Source organism: Ischnura elegans, chromosome 7 (genome assembly GCF_921293095.1).
Source record: "Ischnura elegans chromosome 7, ioIscEleg1.1, whole genome shotgun sequence".
NCBI classification, from domain to species: Eukaryota; Metazoa; Arthropoda; class Insecta; order Odonata; family Coenagrionidae; genus Ischnura; species Ischnura elegans.
In genome coordinates this window covers 21,305,680-21,325,901 of record NC_060252.1, presented here as the reverse complement: position 1 = coordinate 21,325,901, position 20,222 = coordinate 21,305,680, and the positions used below count along the sequence as shown (strand labels likewise).

Here is a 20,222-nt window from a genome sequence, read left to right as displayed (position 1 = left end):
TTCAACGAAAATATTTTCAACGTAAACATTTTCAACGACAACATTTTCAACGAAAACATTTTCAAAGAAAACATTTTGAACGACAACATTTTGAACGACAACATTTTCAACGACAACATTTTCAACGACAACATTGTCAGCGACAACATTTTCAACGACAACGTTATTTATGACAACATTTTCAACGACAATATTTACAACGACAACATTTTCAACGACAAAATTTTTAACTACAACATTTTCAACGACAACATTTTCAACGACAACATTGTCAGCGACAACATTTTCAACGACAACATGATTTATGACAACATTTTCAACGACAATATTTTCAACGACAACATTTTCAACGACAAAATTTTTAACTACAACAGTTTCAACGACAACATTATTTACGACAACAATTTAACGACAATTTTTTCAACGACAACATTTTCAACGAAAAACATTTTCATCGACAAAATTTTCAAAGACAACATTTTGAACGACAACGTTTTGAACGACAACATTTTCGACGACATCATTTTTGACGACAACATTTTCAACGACAACGTTTTCAATAACATCATTTTCAACGACAACATTTTCAACCACAACATTTTCAACGACAACATTTTACACGACAACATTTTTTACAATAACATTTTCAACGACAACATTTTCAACGACAATATTTTTAACGATCACATTTTCAACAACAACATTTTCAACGACAACATTTTCAACGACAACATTTTCAACGACAACAACGACATTAACAACAACAACAAAAACAACAACAAAACAACAATAATAACAACATCAATAAAACAACAACAACAACAAGAAATACGACAAGAACAACAACAACAAAAACTACAACAACAACAACAAAAACAACAACAACATTTTCAACAAAAACAACATTTTCAAAAACAACATTTTCTACAACAACAACATTTGCAACAACAACAACATTTTCAACAACGACGACATTTTCAACAACAACAACATTTTAAACAACAATATTTTCAACAACAACATATTCAATAATAACATTTTCAGATACCACATTTTCAACAACAGTATTTTCAACAATAACATTTTCAGCATCAACATTTTCCACAACAACATTTTCACAACAACATTTTCAACAACAACATTTTCAACAACATCATTTTCAACGACAACATTTTCAACGACATCATTTTCAACGACAACATTTTCAACGACAACATTTTCAACGAGAACATTTTCAACGACAACATTTTTAACGACAACATTTTCAACGACAATCTTTTCAACGACAACCTTTTCAACGACAACATTTTCAACGACAGTATTTACAACGACTTTTTCAACGACAACATTTTAAACGACATAATTTTCAACGACAACATTTTCAACGACAACATTTTCATCGATAACATTTTCGACGACAACATTTTCAGCGACAACATTTTCAACGAAAACATTTTCAACGACAACATTTTCAACGAAAACATTTTCAATGACAACATTTTCAACGAAAACATTTTCAACGACAACATTTTCAACGACAACATTTTCAACAACAACAACAACAATAACAACCAGAACAACAACAAACACAACAACAACAACAACAACTACAACAACAAGAACTACAATAAAACAAACAACACTAACAACAACATCAACCACCAGCACAACAACAACAACAACAAAACCAACAACAATAACATCAACAACAGCAAAAACAACAACAACAACAACAAAAACATCAATAACAACAACAACACCAACATTTTTAAATTACAACAGCATTTTCAACAACAACAACATATTCAACAACAACATTTTTAACAACAACATTTTCAACATTAACAACATTTTCAACAACAACAACATTTTCAACATCAACAACATTTTCAACAACATCAACATTTTCAACAACATTATTTTCAGCTACAACATTTTCAACGACAGCATTTTCAACGACAACATTTTCAACGACAACATTTTCAACGACAACATTGTCAGCGACAACATTTTCAACGACAACATTATTTACGACAACATTTTCAACGAAAATATTTTCAAAGAAATTATTTTCAACGACAACATGTTCAACGAAAACATTTTCAAAGAAAACATTTTGAACGACAACATTTTGAACGACAACATTTTCAACGACAACATTTTGAACGACAACATTTTCAACGACAACATTTTCAATGACCACATTTTCAACGACAACATTGTCAGCGACAACATTTTCATAGACAACATTATTTATGACAACATTTTCAACGACAATATTTTCAACGACAACATTTTCAACGACAAAATTTTTAACTACAACATTTTCAACGACAACATTTTCAACGACAACATTGTCAGCGACAACATTTTCAACGACAACATTATTTATGACAACATTTTCAACGACAATATTTTCAACGACAACATTTTCAACGACAAAATTTTTAACTACAACAGTTTTGACGACAACATTATTTACGACAACAATTTCAACGACAATTTTTTCAACGACAACATTTTCAACGACAACATTTTCATCGACAACATTTTCAAAGACAACATTTTGAACGACAACATTTTGAACGACAACATTTTGAACGACAACATTTTTGACGACATCATTTTTGACGACAACATTTTCAACGTTTTCAATAACAACATTTTCAACGACAACATTTTCAACCACAACATTTTCAACGACAACATTTTACACGGCAAAATTTTTTTCAATAACATTTTCAACGACAACATTTTCAACGACAACATTTTTAACGATCTCATTTTCAACAACAACATTTTCAACGACAACATTTTCAACGACAACATTTTCAACGACAACAACGACATTAACAACAACAACAAAAACAACAACAAAACAACAATAACAACAACATCAATAAAACAACAACAACAACAAGAAATACGACAAGAACAACAACAACAAAAACTACAACAACAACAACAAAAACAACAACAACATTTTCAACAAAAACAACATTTTCAAAAACAACATTTTCTACAACAACAACATTTGCAACAACAACAACATTTTCAACAACGACAACATTTTCAACAACAACAACATTTTAAACAACAACATTTTCAACAACAACATTTTTAACGACAACATTTTCAACGACAATCTTTTCAACGACAACCTTTTCAACGACAACATTTTCAACGACAGTATTTACAACGACTTTTTCAACGACAACATTTTAAACGACATAATTTTCAACGACAACATTTTCAACGACAACATTTTCATCGATAACATTTTCGACGACAACATTTTCAGCGACAACATTTTCAACGAAAACATTTTCAACGACAACATTTTCAACGAAAACATTTTCAATGACAACATTTTCAACGAAAACATTTTCAACGACAACATTTTCAACGACAACATTTTCAACAACAACAACAACAATAACAACCAGAACAACAACAAACACAACAACAACAACAACAACTACAACAACAAGAACTACAATAAAACAAACAACACTAACAACAACATCAACCACCAGCACAACAACAACAACAACAAAACCAACAACAATAACATCAACAACAGCAAAAACAACAACAACAACAACAAAAACATCAATAACAACAACAACACCAACATTTTTAAATTACAACAGCATTTTCAACAACAACAACATATTCAACAACAACATTTTTAACAACAACATTTTCAACATTAACAACATTTTCAACAACAACAACATTTTCAACATCAACAACATTTTCAACAACATCAACATTTTCAACAACATTATTTTCAGCTACAACATTTTCAACGACAGCATTTTCAACGACAACATTTTCAACGACAACATTTTCAACGACAACATTGTCAGCGACAACATTTTCAACGACAACATTATTTACGACAACATTTTCAACGAAAATATTTTCAAAGTAATTATTTTCAACGACAACATGTTCAACGAAAACATTTTCAAAGAAAACATTTTGAACGACAACATTTTGAACGACAACATTTTCAACGACAACATTTTGAACGACAACATTTTCAACGACAACATTTTCAATGACCACATTTTCAACGACAACATTGTCAGCGACAACATTTTCATAGACAACATTATTTATGACAACATTTTCAACGACAATATTTTCAACGACAACATTTTCAACGATAAAATTTTTAACTACAACATTTTCAACGACAACATTTTCAACGACAACATTGTCAGCGACAACATTTTCAACGACAACATTATTTATGACAACATTTTCAACGACAATATTTTCAACGACAACATTTTCAACGACAAAATTTTTAACTACAACAGTTTTGACGACAACATTATTTACGACAACAATTTCAACGACAATTTTTTCAACGACAACATTTTCAACGACAACATTTTCATCGACAACATTTTCAAAGACAACATTTTGAACGACAACATTTTGAACGACAACATTTTGAACGACAACATTTTTGACGACATCATTTTTGAAGACAACATTTTCAACGTTTTCAATAACAACATTTTCAACGACAACATTTTCAACCACAACATTTTCAACGACAACATTTTACACGGCAAAATTTTTTTCAATAACATTTTCAACGACAACATTTTCAACGACAACATTTTTAACGATCTCATTTTCAACAACAACATTTTCAACGACAACATTTTCAACGACAACATTTTCAACGACAACAACGACATTAACAACAACAACAAAAACAACAACAAAACAACAATAACAACAACATCAATAAAACAACAACAACAACAAGAAATACGACAAGAACAACAACAACAAAAACTACAACAACAACAACAAAAACAACAACAACATTTTCAACAAAAACAACATTTTCAAAAACAACATTTTCTACAACAACAACATTTGCAACAACAACAACATTTTCAACAACGACAACATTTTCAACAACAACAACATTTTAAACAACAACATTTTCAACAACAACATTTTCAATAACAACATTTTCAGATACCACATTTTCAACAACAGTATTTTCAACAATAACATTTTCAACATCAACATTTTCCGCAACAACATTTTCAACAACAACATTTTCAAGAACAACATTTTCAACAACATCATTTTCAACGACAACATTTTCAACGACATCATTTTCAACGACAACATTTTAAACGACAACATTTTCAACGAGAACATTTTCAACGACAACATTTTCAACGACAACATTTTCAAAGACAACATTTTCAACGACAACATTTTGCACGACAACATTTTCAACGACAACATTTTCAACGACAACATTTTCAACGAAAACCTTTTCAACGACAACATTTTCAACGACAACCATTTCAACGACAACATTTTCAACGACAACCTTTTCAACGACTTTTTCAACGACAACATTTTCAACGACATAATTTTCAACGACAACATTTTAAACGACAACATTTTCATCGATAACATTTTCGACGACAACATTTTCAGCGACAACATTTTCAACGAAAACATTTTCAACGACAACATTTTCAACGACAACATTTTCAACGACAACATCATCAAAATCAACATTTTCACCGACAACATTTTCCACTACAACATTTTCAACGACAACATTTTTAACGACAACATTTACAACGACAACATTTTCAACCACAATAACAACAACAACAAGAAAAACAACAACAACAACAAACTCAACAACAGCTACAACAAAAACTACAACAACAACATCAACAAATAAAACAACAACAAACGAAACAACAACAACAACAACATTTTCAACGACAACATTTTCAACGACAACATTTTCTACTAAAACATTTTCAACGGCAACATTTTCAACGAACACATTCTCAACGACAACATTTTCAACCTATACACTTTCAAAGACATTATTTTGAACGACAACATTTTGAACGACAACATTTTCGACGAGAACATTTTTTTACGACAACATTTTCAACGACAACATATTCAATAACAACATTTTTAACGACAACATTTTCAACCACAACATTTTCAACGACAACATTTTCAACGACAACATTTTTAACGACACATTTTCAACAACAACATTTTCAACGACAACATTTTCAACGACAACATTTTCAAGGACAACAACGACATTAACAACAACAACAACAACAACACAAACAACAATAACAACAACAAATACGACAACAACAACAAAAACTAAAACTACAACAACAAAAAACAACAACAACATTTTCAACAAAAACAACATTTTCATAAACAACATTTTCAACAACTACATTTTCAACAACAACCACATTTTCAACAACGACAACAATTTCAACAACAACAACATTTTAAACAACAACATTTTCAACAACAACATTTTTTATAATAACATTTTCAGGTACCACATTTTCATCAACAGTATTTTCAAGAATAACATTTTCAGCAACAACATTTTCCACAACAACATTTTCAACAACAACATTTTAAGCAACAACATTTTCAACAACATCATTTTCAACGACAACATTTTCAACGACAACATTTTCAACGACAACATTTTCAACGACAACATTTTCAACGACAACATTTTCAACGACAACATTTTCAAAGACAACATTTTCAACGACAATATTTTGCACGACAACATTTTCAACGACAACATTTTCAACGACAACATTTTCAACGACAACCTTTTCAACGACAACATTTTCAACGACAACCTTTTCAACGACAACATTTTCAACGACAGTAATTTCAACGACAACATTTTCAACGAAAACATTTTCAACGACAACATTTTCAACGACATTATTTTCAACGACAACATCATCAAAGTCAACATTTTCAACGACAACATTTTCAACGACAACATTTTCAACGACAACATTTTCAACGACAACATTTTCAACAACAACAACAACAACAACAACAAGAAAAACAACAACAACAACAAACACAACAACAACTACAACAAAAACTACAACAACAACAACTACAACTACAACAACATCAACAAAAAAAACAACAACAAACAAAACAACAACAACAACAACAACATTTTCAACGACAACATTTTCAACGACAACATTTTCTACTAAAAAATTTTCAACAGCAACATTTTCAACGAACACATTCTCAACGACAACATTTTCAACCTATACATTTTCAACGACAACATTTTATACGACAATATTTTCAACAACAACAACAACAATAACAACCAGAACAACAACAAACACAACACCAACAACAACAACAAAAAAAAGAACAACAAGAACTACAACAAAACAAACAACACCAACAACAACAACAACATCATCCACAACCACAACAACAACAACAACAACAATAACATCAACAACAGCAACAACAACAACAACAACAACAACATCAATAATAACAACAACAACAACACCAACATTTTCAACAACAACAACATTTTCAACAACAACAACATATTCAAGAACAACGTTTTTAACAACAACAACATTTTCCACAACAACAAAATTTTCAACAACAACATTTTCAACAACAACAACATTTTCAACAACATCAACGTTTTCAACAACATTATTTTCAGCTACAACATTTTCAACGACAGCATTTTTAACGACAACATTTTCAACGACAACATTTTCAACGACAACATTTTCAACAACTTCACTGTCAGCGACAACATTTTCAACGACAATATTATTTACGACAACATTTTCAACGACAATATTTTCAACGTTAACATTTTCAACGACAACATTTTCAACGAAAACATTTTCAAAGACAACGTTTTGAACGACAACATTTTGAACGACAACATTTTAAACGACAACATTTTCAACGACAACATTTTCAACGACAACATTTTACATGACAACATTTTTTACAATAACATTTTCAACGACAACATTTTCAACGACAACATTTTCAACGACAACATTTTCAACAACAACATTTTCACCGACTACATTTTCAACGACAACATTTTCAACGACAACAACGACATTAACAACAACAACAACAACAACATAAACAACAATAACAACAACAACAATAATACAACAACAACAACAACAACAAATACGACGACAACAACAACAACAAGAACAAAAACTACAACAACAACAACAAAAACAACAACAACATTTTCAACAACAACAACATTTTCAAAAACAACATTTTCAACAACAACATTTTAAACAACAACATTTTCAACAACAACATTTTCAAAAAAAACATTTTCAACAACCACATTTTCAATAAGAGTATTTTCAACGAAAACATTTTCAAGAACAACATTTTCCACAACAATATTTTCAACAACAAAATTTTCAACAACAACATTTTCAGCAACATCAATTTATACGACAACATTTTCAACGACAACATTTTCAAAGACAACATTTTCAACAACAACATTTTCAACGAGAATATTTTCAACGACAACATATTCAACGACAACATTTTGCACGACAACATTTTCAACGACAACATTTTCAACGACAACATTTTAAACGACAGCTTTTTCAACGACAACATTTTCAACAACAACCTTTTCAACGACAACTTTTTCACCGACAGTATTTTCAACGACATTTTCAACGACAACATTTTCAACGACAACATTTTCAACGACATCATTTTCAACGACAACATTTTCAACGACAACATTTTCATCGATAACATTTTCAACGACAACATTTTCAACGAAAACATTTTAAACGACTACATTTTCAACGACAAAATTTTCAACGACAACATCATCAAGGTCAACATTTTCAACGACAACATTTTTAACGACAACATTTTCAACGACAACATTTTCAACAACAATGACAACAACAACAACAACAACAAGAAAAACAACAACAATAACAACAACAACAACTACAAAAACTTCAATAACAACAACTACAACTACAACAACATCAACAAATTAAACAACAACAAACCAAACAACAACAATAACATTTTCAACGACAACATTTTCAACGACAACATATTCAACGAAAATATTTTCACCGGCAACATTTTCAACGAACACATTTTCAACTACAACATTTTCAACGTTTACATTTTCAACGACAACATTTTCAACGACAACATTTTCTACGACAATATTTTCAACGACAACATTTTCAACGACAACATTTTCAACGACAACATTTTCAATTGCAACATTTTCAACGACAAAATTTTCAACGACAACATTTTCAACGACAACATTTTCAACGACAGCATTTTCAACGACAACATTTTCAACGACAACATTTTCAACGACAACATTTTCAACGAACACATTTTCAACGACAACATTTTCAACGACAACATTTTCAACGACAACATTTTCAACGACAATATTTTCAACGACAACATTTTCAACGACAACATTTTCAACGACAACATTTTCAACGATAACATTTTCAATTACAACATTTTCAATGACAACATTTTCAACGAAAACATTTTCAACGACAACATTTTCAACGACAACATTTTTAGCGACAACAATTTTAACGACAACATTTTCAACGACAACATTTTCAACGACAATATTTTCAATAACAACAACAACAATAACAACCAGAACAACAACAAACACAACAACAACAACAACAACTACAAAAACAAGAACTACAATAAAACAGACAACACTAACAACAACATCAACCACCAGGAAAACAACAACAACAACAACAATAACATCAACAACAGCAACAACAACAACAACAACAACAAAAACATCAATAATAACAACAAACACAACAACAATATTTTTAAACAACAACAGCATTTTCAACAACAACAACATATTCAACAACAACATTTTTAACAACAACATCATTTTCAACAACAACAACATTTTCAACAACAACAACATTATCAACAACAACAACATTTTCAACAACATCAACATTTTCAACAAAATTATTTTCAGCTACAACATTTTCAACGACAGCATTTTCAACGACAACATTTTCAACGACAACATTTTCAACGACAACACTTTCAACGACAAAATTGTCAGCGACAAAATTTTCAACGACAACATTATGTACGACAACATTTTCAACGATAATATTTTCAACGTAAACATTTTCAACGACAACAATTTCAACGAAAACATTTTCAAAGAAAACATTTTGAACGACAACATTTTGAACGACAAGATTTTCAACGACAACATTTTCAACAACAACATTTTCAACGACAACATTGTCAGCGACAACATTTTCAACGACAACATTATTTATGACCACATTTTCAACGACAATATTTTCAACGACAACATTTTTAACAACAACATTTTAAACGACAACATTTTACACGACAACATTTGAAACGACAACATTTTCATCGACAACATTTTCAACGACAACATTTTCAACGACAGCATTTTCAACGACAACATTTTCAACGACAACATCATCAAGGTCGACATTTTCAACGACAACATTTTCAACGACAACATTTTCAACGGCAGCATTTTCAACGACAACATTTTCAATAACAGAAAAAACAACAAAAACAACAACAAGAAAAACAACAACAACAACAAATACAAAAAAACCTACAACAAAATTACAACAACAAAACTACAACTACAACAAAATCAACAAATAAAACAACAACAAACCAAACAACAACAAACAACATTTTCAACGACAACATTTCCAACGAAAACATTTTCAACGGCAACATTTTCAACGAACACATTCTCAACGACAACATTTTCAACATAGACATTTTCAACGACCACATTTTCAACGACTACATATTATACGACAATATTTTCAACGACAACATTTTCAACGACAACATTTTCAACGAAAACATTTTCAACGACAACATTTTCAACGAACACATTTACAACGACATTATTTTAAACGACAATATTTTACAACGACAACATTTTCAACCACTACATTTTCAACGACAGCATTTTCAACGACAACATTTTCAACAACAACATTTTCACCGACTACATTTTCAACGACAACATTTTCAACGACAACAACGACATTAACAACAACAACAACAACAACAACAACACAAACAAAAATAACAACAACAACAATAATACAACAACAACAACAACAACAATAAATACGACAACAACAACAACAACAACAAAAACCACAACAACAACAACAAAAACAACAACAACATTTTCAACAACAACAACATTTTCAAAAACAACATTTTCAACAACAATAACATTTTAAACAACAACATTTTCAACAACAACATTTTCAAAAACAACATTTTCAACAACCAAATTTTCAATAAGAGTATTTTCAACGAAAACATTTTCAACAACAACATTTTCCACAACAACATTTTCAACAACAATATTTTCAACAACAACATTTTCAGCAACATCAATTTATACGACAACATTTTCAACGACAACATTTTCAACGACAACATTTTCAACGACAACATTTTCAACGACAACATTTTCAACGACAACATTTTGCACGACAACATTTTCAACGACAACATTTTCAACGACAGCCATTTCAACGACAACGTTTTCAACGACAACCTTTTCAACGACAACATTTTCACCGACAGTATTTTCAACGACTTTTTCAACGACAACATTTTCAACGACAACATTTTCAACGACATCATTTTCAACGACAACATTTTCAACGACAACATTTTTATCGATAACATTTTCAACGACAACATTTTCAGCGACAACATTTTCAACGAAAACATTTTAAACGACTACATTTTCAACGACAAAATTTTCAACGACAACATCATCTAGGTCAACATTTTCAACGACAACATTTTTAACGACAACATTTTCAACGACAACATTTTCAACAACAATGACAACAACAACAACAACAAGAAAAACAACAACAACAACAACTACAAAAACTTCAATAACAACAACTACAACTACAACTACATCAACAAATTAAACAACAACAAACCAAACAACAACAACAACAACATTTTCAACGACAACATTTTCAACGACAACATTTTCAACGAAAACATTTTCACCGGCAACATTTTCAACGAACACATTCTCAACTACAACATTTTCAACGTATACAATTTCAACGACAACATTTTCAACGACAACATTTTCAACGACAACATTTTCAACGAAAACATTTTCAACGACAACATTTTCAACGAACACATTTACAACGACATTATTTTAAACGACAATATTCTACAACGACAACATTTTCAACCACTACATTTTCAACGACAGCATTTTCAACGACAACATTTTCAACAACAACATTTTCACCGACTACATTTTCAACGACAACATTTTCAACGACAACAACGACATTAACAACAACAACAACAACAACAACAACACAAACAAAAATAACAACAACAACAATAATACAACAACAACAACAACAACAATAAATACGACAACAACAACAACAACAACAAAAACCACAACAACAACAACAAAAACAACAACAACATTTTCAACAACAACAACATTTTCAAAAACAACATTTTCAACAACAATAACATTTTAAACAACAACATTTTCAACAACAACATTTTCAAAAACAACATTTTCAACAACCAAATTTTCAATAAGAGTATTTTCAACGAAAACATTTTCAACAACAACATTTTCCACAACAACATTTTCAACAACAATATTTTCAACAACAACATTTTCAGCAACATCAATTTATACGACAACATTTTCAACGACAACATTTTCAACGACAACATTTTCAACGACAACATTTTCAACGACAACATTTTCAACGACAACATTTTGCACGACAACATTTTCAACGACAACATTTTCAACGACAACATTTTCAACGACAGCCATTTCAACGACAACGTTTTCAACGACAACCTTTTCAACGACAACATTTTCACCGACAGTATTTTCAACGACTTTTTCAACGACAACATTTTCAGCGACAACATTTTCAACGACATCATTTTCAACGACAACATTTTCAACGACATTATTTTCATCGATAACATTTTCAACGACAACATTTTCAGCGACAACATTTTCAACGAAAACATTTTAAACGACTACATTTTCAACGACAAAATTTTCAACGACAACATCATCTAGGTCAACATTTTCAACGACAACATTTTTAACGACAACATTTTCAACGACAACATTTTCAACAACAATGACAACAACAACAACAACAACAAGAAAAACAACAACAACAACAACTACAAAAACTTCAATAACAACAACTACAACTACAACTACATCAATAAATTAAACAACAACAAACCAAACAACAACAACAACAACATTTTCAACGACAACATTTTCAACGACAACATTTTCAACGAAAACATTTTCACCGGCAACATTTTCAACGAACACATTCTCAACTACAACATTTTCAACGTATACAATTTCAACGACAACATTTTCAACGACAACATTTTATACGACAAGATTTTCAACGACAACATTTTCAACGACAACATTTTCAACGAAAACATTTTCAACGACAACATTTACAACGACAACATTATACACGACTATATTTTACAACGACAACATTTTCAACGACAACATTTTCAACGACAACATTTTCAGCGACAACATTTTCAGCGACAACATTTTTAACGACAACATATTCAGCGACAACATTTCAGCGACAACATTTTCAGCGACAACATTTTCAATGACAACATTTGCAACGACAACATTTTCAACGACAACATTTTCAACGACAACATTTTCAATGACAACATTTTCAACGACAACATTTTCAACGACAACATTTTCAACGACAACATTTTCAACGACAACACTTTTAACGACAACATTTTCAACGACAACATTTTCTATTGCAACATTTTCAGCGACAAAATATTCAACGACAACATTTTCAACGACAACATTTTCAACAACAACATTTTCAACGACAACATTTTCAACGACAACATTTTCAACGACAACATTGTCAGCGACAACATTTTCAACGACAACATTATTTATGACCACATTTTCAACGACAATATTTTCAACGACAACATTTTTAACAACAACATTTTAAACGACAACATTTTACACGACAACATTTGCAACGACAACATTTTCATCGACAACATTTTCAACGACAACATTTTCAACGACAGCATTTTCAACGACAACATTTTCAACGACAACATCATCAAGGTCGACATTTTCAACGACAACATTTTCAACGACAACATTTTCAACGGCAGCATTTTCAACGACAACATTTTCAATAACAGAAACAACAACAAAAACAACAACAAGAAAAACAACAACAGCAACAACAACAAAAACAACTACAACAAAATTACAACAACAAAACTACAACTACAACAAAATCAACAAATAAAACAACAACAAACCAAACAACAACAAACAACATTTTCAACGACAACATTTTCAACGACAACATTTCCAACGAAAACATTTTCAACGGCAACATTTTCAACGAACATATTCTCAACGACAACATTTTCAACGTATACATTTTCAACGACCACATTTTCAACGACTACATTTTATACGACAATATTTTCAACGACAACATTTTCAGCGACAACATTTTCAACGAAAACATTTTCAACGACAACATTTTCAACGAACACATTTACAACGACATTATTTTAAACGACAATATTTTACAACGACAACATTTTCAACCACTACATTTTCAACGACAACATTTTCAACGACAACATTTTCAACAACAACATTTTCACCGACTACATTTTCAACGACAACATTTTCAACGACAACAACGACATTAACAACAAAAACAACACAAACAAAAATAACAACAACAACAATAATACAACAACAACAACAACAACAACAACAAATACGACAACAACAACAACAACAACAAAAACCACAACAACAACAACAAAAACAACAACAAATTTTTCAACAACAACAACATTTTCAAAAACAACATTTTCAACAACAACAACATTTTAAACAACAGCATTTTCAACAACAACATTTTCAAAAACAACATTTTCAACAACAACATTTTCAATAAGAGTATTTTCAACGAAAACATTTTCAACAACAACATTTTCCACAACAACATTTTCAACAACAATATTTTCAACAACAACATTTTCAGCAACATCAATTTATACGACAACATTTTCAACGACAACATTTTCAAAGACAACATTTTCAACGACAACATTTTCAACGACAACATTTTCAACGACAACATTTTCAACGACAACATTTTCAACGACAACATTTTGCACGACAACATTTTCAATGACAACATTTTCAACGACAACATTTTCAACGACAGCCATTTCAACGACAACATTTTCAACGACAACCTTTTCAACGACAACATTTTCACCGACAGTATTTTCAACGACTTTTTCAACGACAACATTTTCACTGACAACATTTTCAACGACATCATTTTCAACGACAACATTTTCAACGACAACATTTTCATCGATAACATTTTCAATGACAACATTTTCAGCGACAACATTTTCAACGAAAACATTTTAAACGACTACATTTTCAACGACAAAATTTTCAACGACAACATCATCTAGGTCAACATTTTCAACGACAACATTTTTAACGACAACATTTTCAACGACATCATTTTCAACAACAATGACAACAACAACAACAACAACAAGAAAAACAACAACAACAACAACTACAAAAACTTCAATAACAACAACTACAACTACAACAACATCAACAAATTAAACAACCACAAACCAAACAACAACAACAACAACATTTTCAACGACAACATTTTCAACGACAACATTTTCAACGAAAACATTTTCACCGGCAACATTTTCAACGAACACATTCTCAACTACAACATTTTCAACGTATACATTTTCAACGACAACATTTTCAACGATAACATTTTATACGACAAGATTTTCAACGACAACATTTTCAACGACAACATTTTCAACAAAAACATTTTTAACGACAACATTTACAACGACAACATTATACACGACTATATTTTACAACGACAACATTTTCAACGACAACATTTTCAACGATAACATTTTCAGCGACAACATTTACAGCGACAAAATTTTTAATGACAACATATTCAGCGACAACATTTCAGCGACAACATTTTCAGCGACAACATTTTCAATGACAACATTTTCAACGACAACATTTTCAACGACAACATTTTCAAGGACAACATTTTCAACGACAACATTTTCAACGACAACATTTTCAACGACAACATTTTCAACGACAACACTTTTAACGACAACATTTTCAACGACAACATTTTCTATTGCAACATTTTCAACGACAAAATATTCAACGACAACATTTTCAACGACAACATTTTCAACGACAACATTTTCAACGACAACATTTTCAACGACAACATTTTCAACGACAACATTTTCAACGACAACATTTTCAACGACAACATTTTCAACGACAATATTTTCAACGACAACATTTTCAACGACAACATTTTCAACGACAACATTTTCAACGATAACATTTTCAATGACAACATTTTCAATGACAACATTTTCAACGAAAACATTTTCAACGACAACATTTTCAACGACAACATTTTTAGCGACAACAATTTTAACGACAACATTTTCAACGACAACATTTTCAACGACAATATTTTCAATAACAACAACAACAATAACAACCAGAACAACAACAAACACAACAACAACAACAACAACAACTACAACAACAAGAACTACAATAAAACAAACAACACTAACAACAACATCAACCACCAGGAAAACAACAACAACAACAACAACAATAACATCAACAACAGCAACAACAACAACAAAAACATCAATAACAACAACAACAACAACAACAACACCAACATTTTTAAACAACAACAGCATTTTCAACAACAACAACATATTAAACAACAACATTTTTAACAACAACAACATTTTCAAATACGACAACATTTTCAACAACAACAACATTTTCAACAACAACCACATTTTCAACAACATCAACATTTTCAACAAAATTATTTTCCGCTACAACATTTTCAACGACAGCATTTTCAACGACAACATTTTCAACGACAACATTTTCAACGACAACATTTTCAACGACAACATTGTCAGCGACAAAATTTTCAACGACAACATTATGTACGACAACATTTTCAACGATAATATTTTCAACGTAAACATTTTCAACGACATTTTTTTCAACGAAAACATTTTCAAAGAAAACATTTTGAACGACAACATTTTGAACAAGATTTTCAACGACAACATTTTCAACAACAACATTTTCAGCGACAACATTGTCAGCGACAACATTTTCAACGACAACATTATTTATGACCACATTTTCAACGACAATATTTTCAACGACAACATTTTTAACAACAACATTTTAAACGACAACATTTTACATGACAACATTTGCAACGACAACATTTTCATCGACAACATTTTCAACGACAACATTTTCAACGACAGCATTTTCAACGACAACATTTTCAACGACAACATCATCAAGGTCGACATTTTCAACGACAACATTTTCAACGACAACATTTTCAACGGCAGCATTTTCAACGACAACATTTTCAACAACAGAAACAACAACAAAAACAACAACAAGAAAAACAACAACAACAACAACAACAAAAACAACTACAACAAAATTACAACAACAAAACTACAACTACAACAACATCAACAAATAAAACAACAACAAACCAAACAACAACAAACAACATTTTCAACGACAACATTTTCAACGACAACATTTCCAACGAAAACATTTTCAACGGCAACATTTTCAATCGAACACATTCTCAACGACAACATTTTCAACGTATACATTTTCAACGACCACATTTTCAACGACTAAATTTTATACGACAATATTTTCAACGACAACATTTTCAACGACAACATTTTCAACGAAAACATTTTCAACGACAACATTTTCAACAACAACATTTACAACGACATTATTTTAAACGACAATATTTTACAACGACAACATTTTCAACCACTACATTTTCAACGACAACATTTTCAGCGACAACATATTCAGAGACAACATTTTCAACGAACACATTTTCAGCGACAACATTTCAGCGACAACATTTTCAGCGACAACATTTTCAATGACAACATTTTCAACGACAACATTTTCAACGATAACATTTTCATCGACAACATTTTCAACGACAACATTATCAACGACAACATTTTCAACGACAACATTTTAAACGACAACATTTTCAACGACAACATTTTAGAAGACAACATTTTTGACGAAATTTTCAACAATACATTTTCAACGACAACATTTTCAGCGAAAACATTTTCAATGAAAACATTTTCAACGACAACATTATCAACGATAACGTTTTCAACGACAACATTTTCAACGACAACATTATCAACGACAACATTTTCGACGACAACATTTTAAACGACAACATTTTCAACGACAACATTTTAGACGACAACATTTTTGACGACATTTTCAACGACAACATCTTCAACAATACATTTTCAACGACAACATTTTCAACGACAGCATTTTCAACGACAACATTTTCAACGACAACATTTCCAGCGACAACATTTTCAACGACAACATTTTCAACGACAACATTTTCAACGACAACATTTTAACCACAACATTTTCAACGACAACATTTTCAATCACAACATTTTCAACGACAACATTTTCAACGACAACATTTCCTGCGAAAACATTTTCAACGACAACATTTTCAACGACAACATTTTTAACGACAACATTTTCAACGACAACTTTTTCAATTGCAACATTTTCAACGACAACATTTTCAACGACACCTTTTTAACGAAAACATTTTCAACGACAACATTTTCAACGACAACATTTTCAACGACAACATTTTCAACGACAACATTTTCAACGACAACATTATCAGCAAGAAACATTTTTAGCGACAACATTTTCAACGACAATATTTTCAACGACAACATTTTCATCGACAACATTTTCAACGACAACATTTTCAACGATAACATTTTCAATTACAACATTTTCAATGACAACATTTTCAACGAAAACATTTTCAACGACAACATTTTCAACGACAACATTTTTAGCGACAACAATTTTAACGACAACATTTTCAACGAAAACATTTTCAACGACAATATTTTCAATAACAACAACAACAATAACAACCAGAACAACAACAAACACAACAACAACAACAACAACAACTACAACAACAAGAACTACAATAAAACAAACAATACTAACAACAACATCAACCACCAGGAAAACAACAACAACAACAACAACAACATCAATAACAGCAACAACAACAACAAAAACAACAACAACAACAAAAACATCAATAACAACAACAACAACACCAACATTTTTAAACAACAACAGCATGTTCAACAACAACAACATATTCAACAACAACATTTTTAACAACAACAACATTTTCAACAACAACAACATTTTCATCAACAACATTTTCAACAACATCAACATTTTCAACAACATTATATTCAGCTACAACATTTTCAACGACAGCATTTTCAACGACATCATTTTCAACGACAACATTTTCAACGACAACATTTTCAACGACAACATTGTCAGCGACAAAATTTTCAACGACAACATTATGTACGACAACATTTTCAACCATAAAATTTTCAACGTAAACATTTTCAACGACAACATTTTCAACGAAAACGTTTTCAAAGAAAACATTTTGAACGACAACATTTTGAACGACAAGATTTTCAACGACAACATTTTCAACAACAACATTTTCAACGACAACATTGTCAGCGACAACATTTTCAACGACAACATTATTTATGACAACATTTTCAACGACAATATTTTCAACGACAACATTTTTAACTACAACATTTTAAACGACAACATTTTACACGACAACATTTGCAACGACAACATTTTCATCGACAACATTTTCAACGACAACATTTTCAACGACAGCATTTTCAACGACAACAATTTCAACGACAACATCATCAAGGTCGACATTTTCAACGAAAAAATTTTCAACGACAACATTTTCAACGGCAATATTTTCAACGACAACATTTTCAACAACAGAAACAACAACAAAAACAACAACAACAAAAACAACAACAACAACAACAACAAAAACAACTACAACAAAAACTACAACAACAAAACTACAACTACAACAACATCGACAAATAAAATA

At 30.8% G+C, this 20,222-nt stretch overlaps 1 protein-coding gene across 1 annotated transcript; it reads left to right on the top strand.

Moving 5' to 3' along the window:
* Positions 1-16,647: 16,647 nt before the first annotated feature.
* LOC124162781 (GATA zinc finger domain-containing protein 15-like) lies at positions 16,648-19,363 on the top strand (the record flags this gene model as incomplete). Its single annotated transcript, XM_046539417.1, has 2 exons — positions 16,648-16,848; positions 19,157-19,363. Coding segments are annotated over 2 exons (408 nt in total), but the record flags the coding sequence as incomplete, so codon positions are not given.
* Positions 19,364-20,222: the final 859 nt, after the last annotated feature.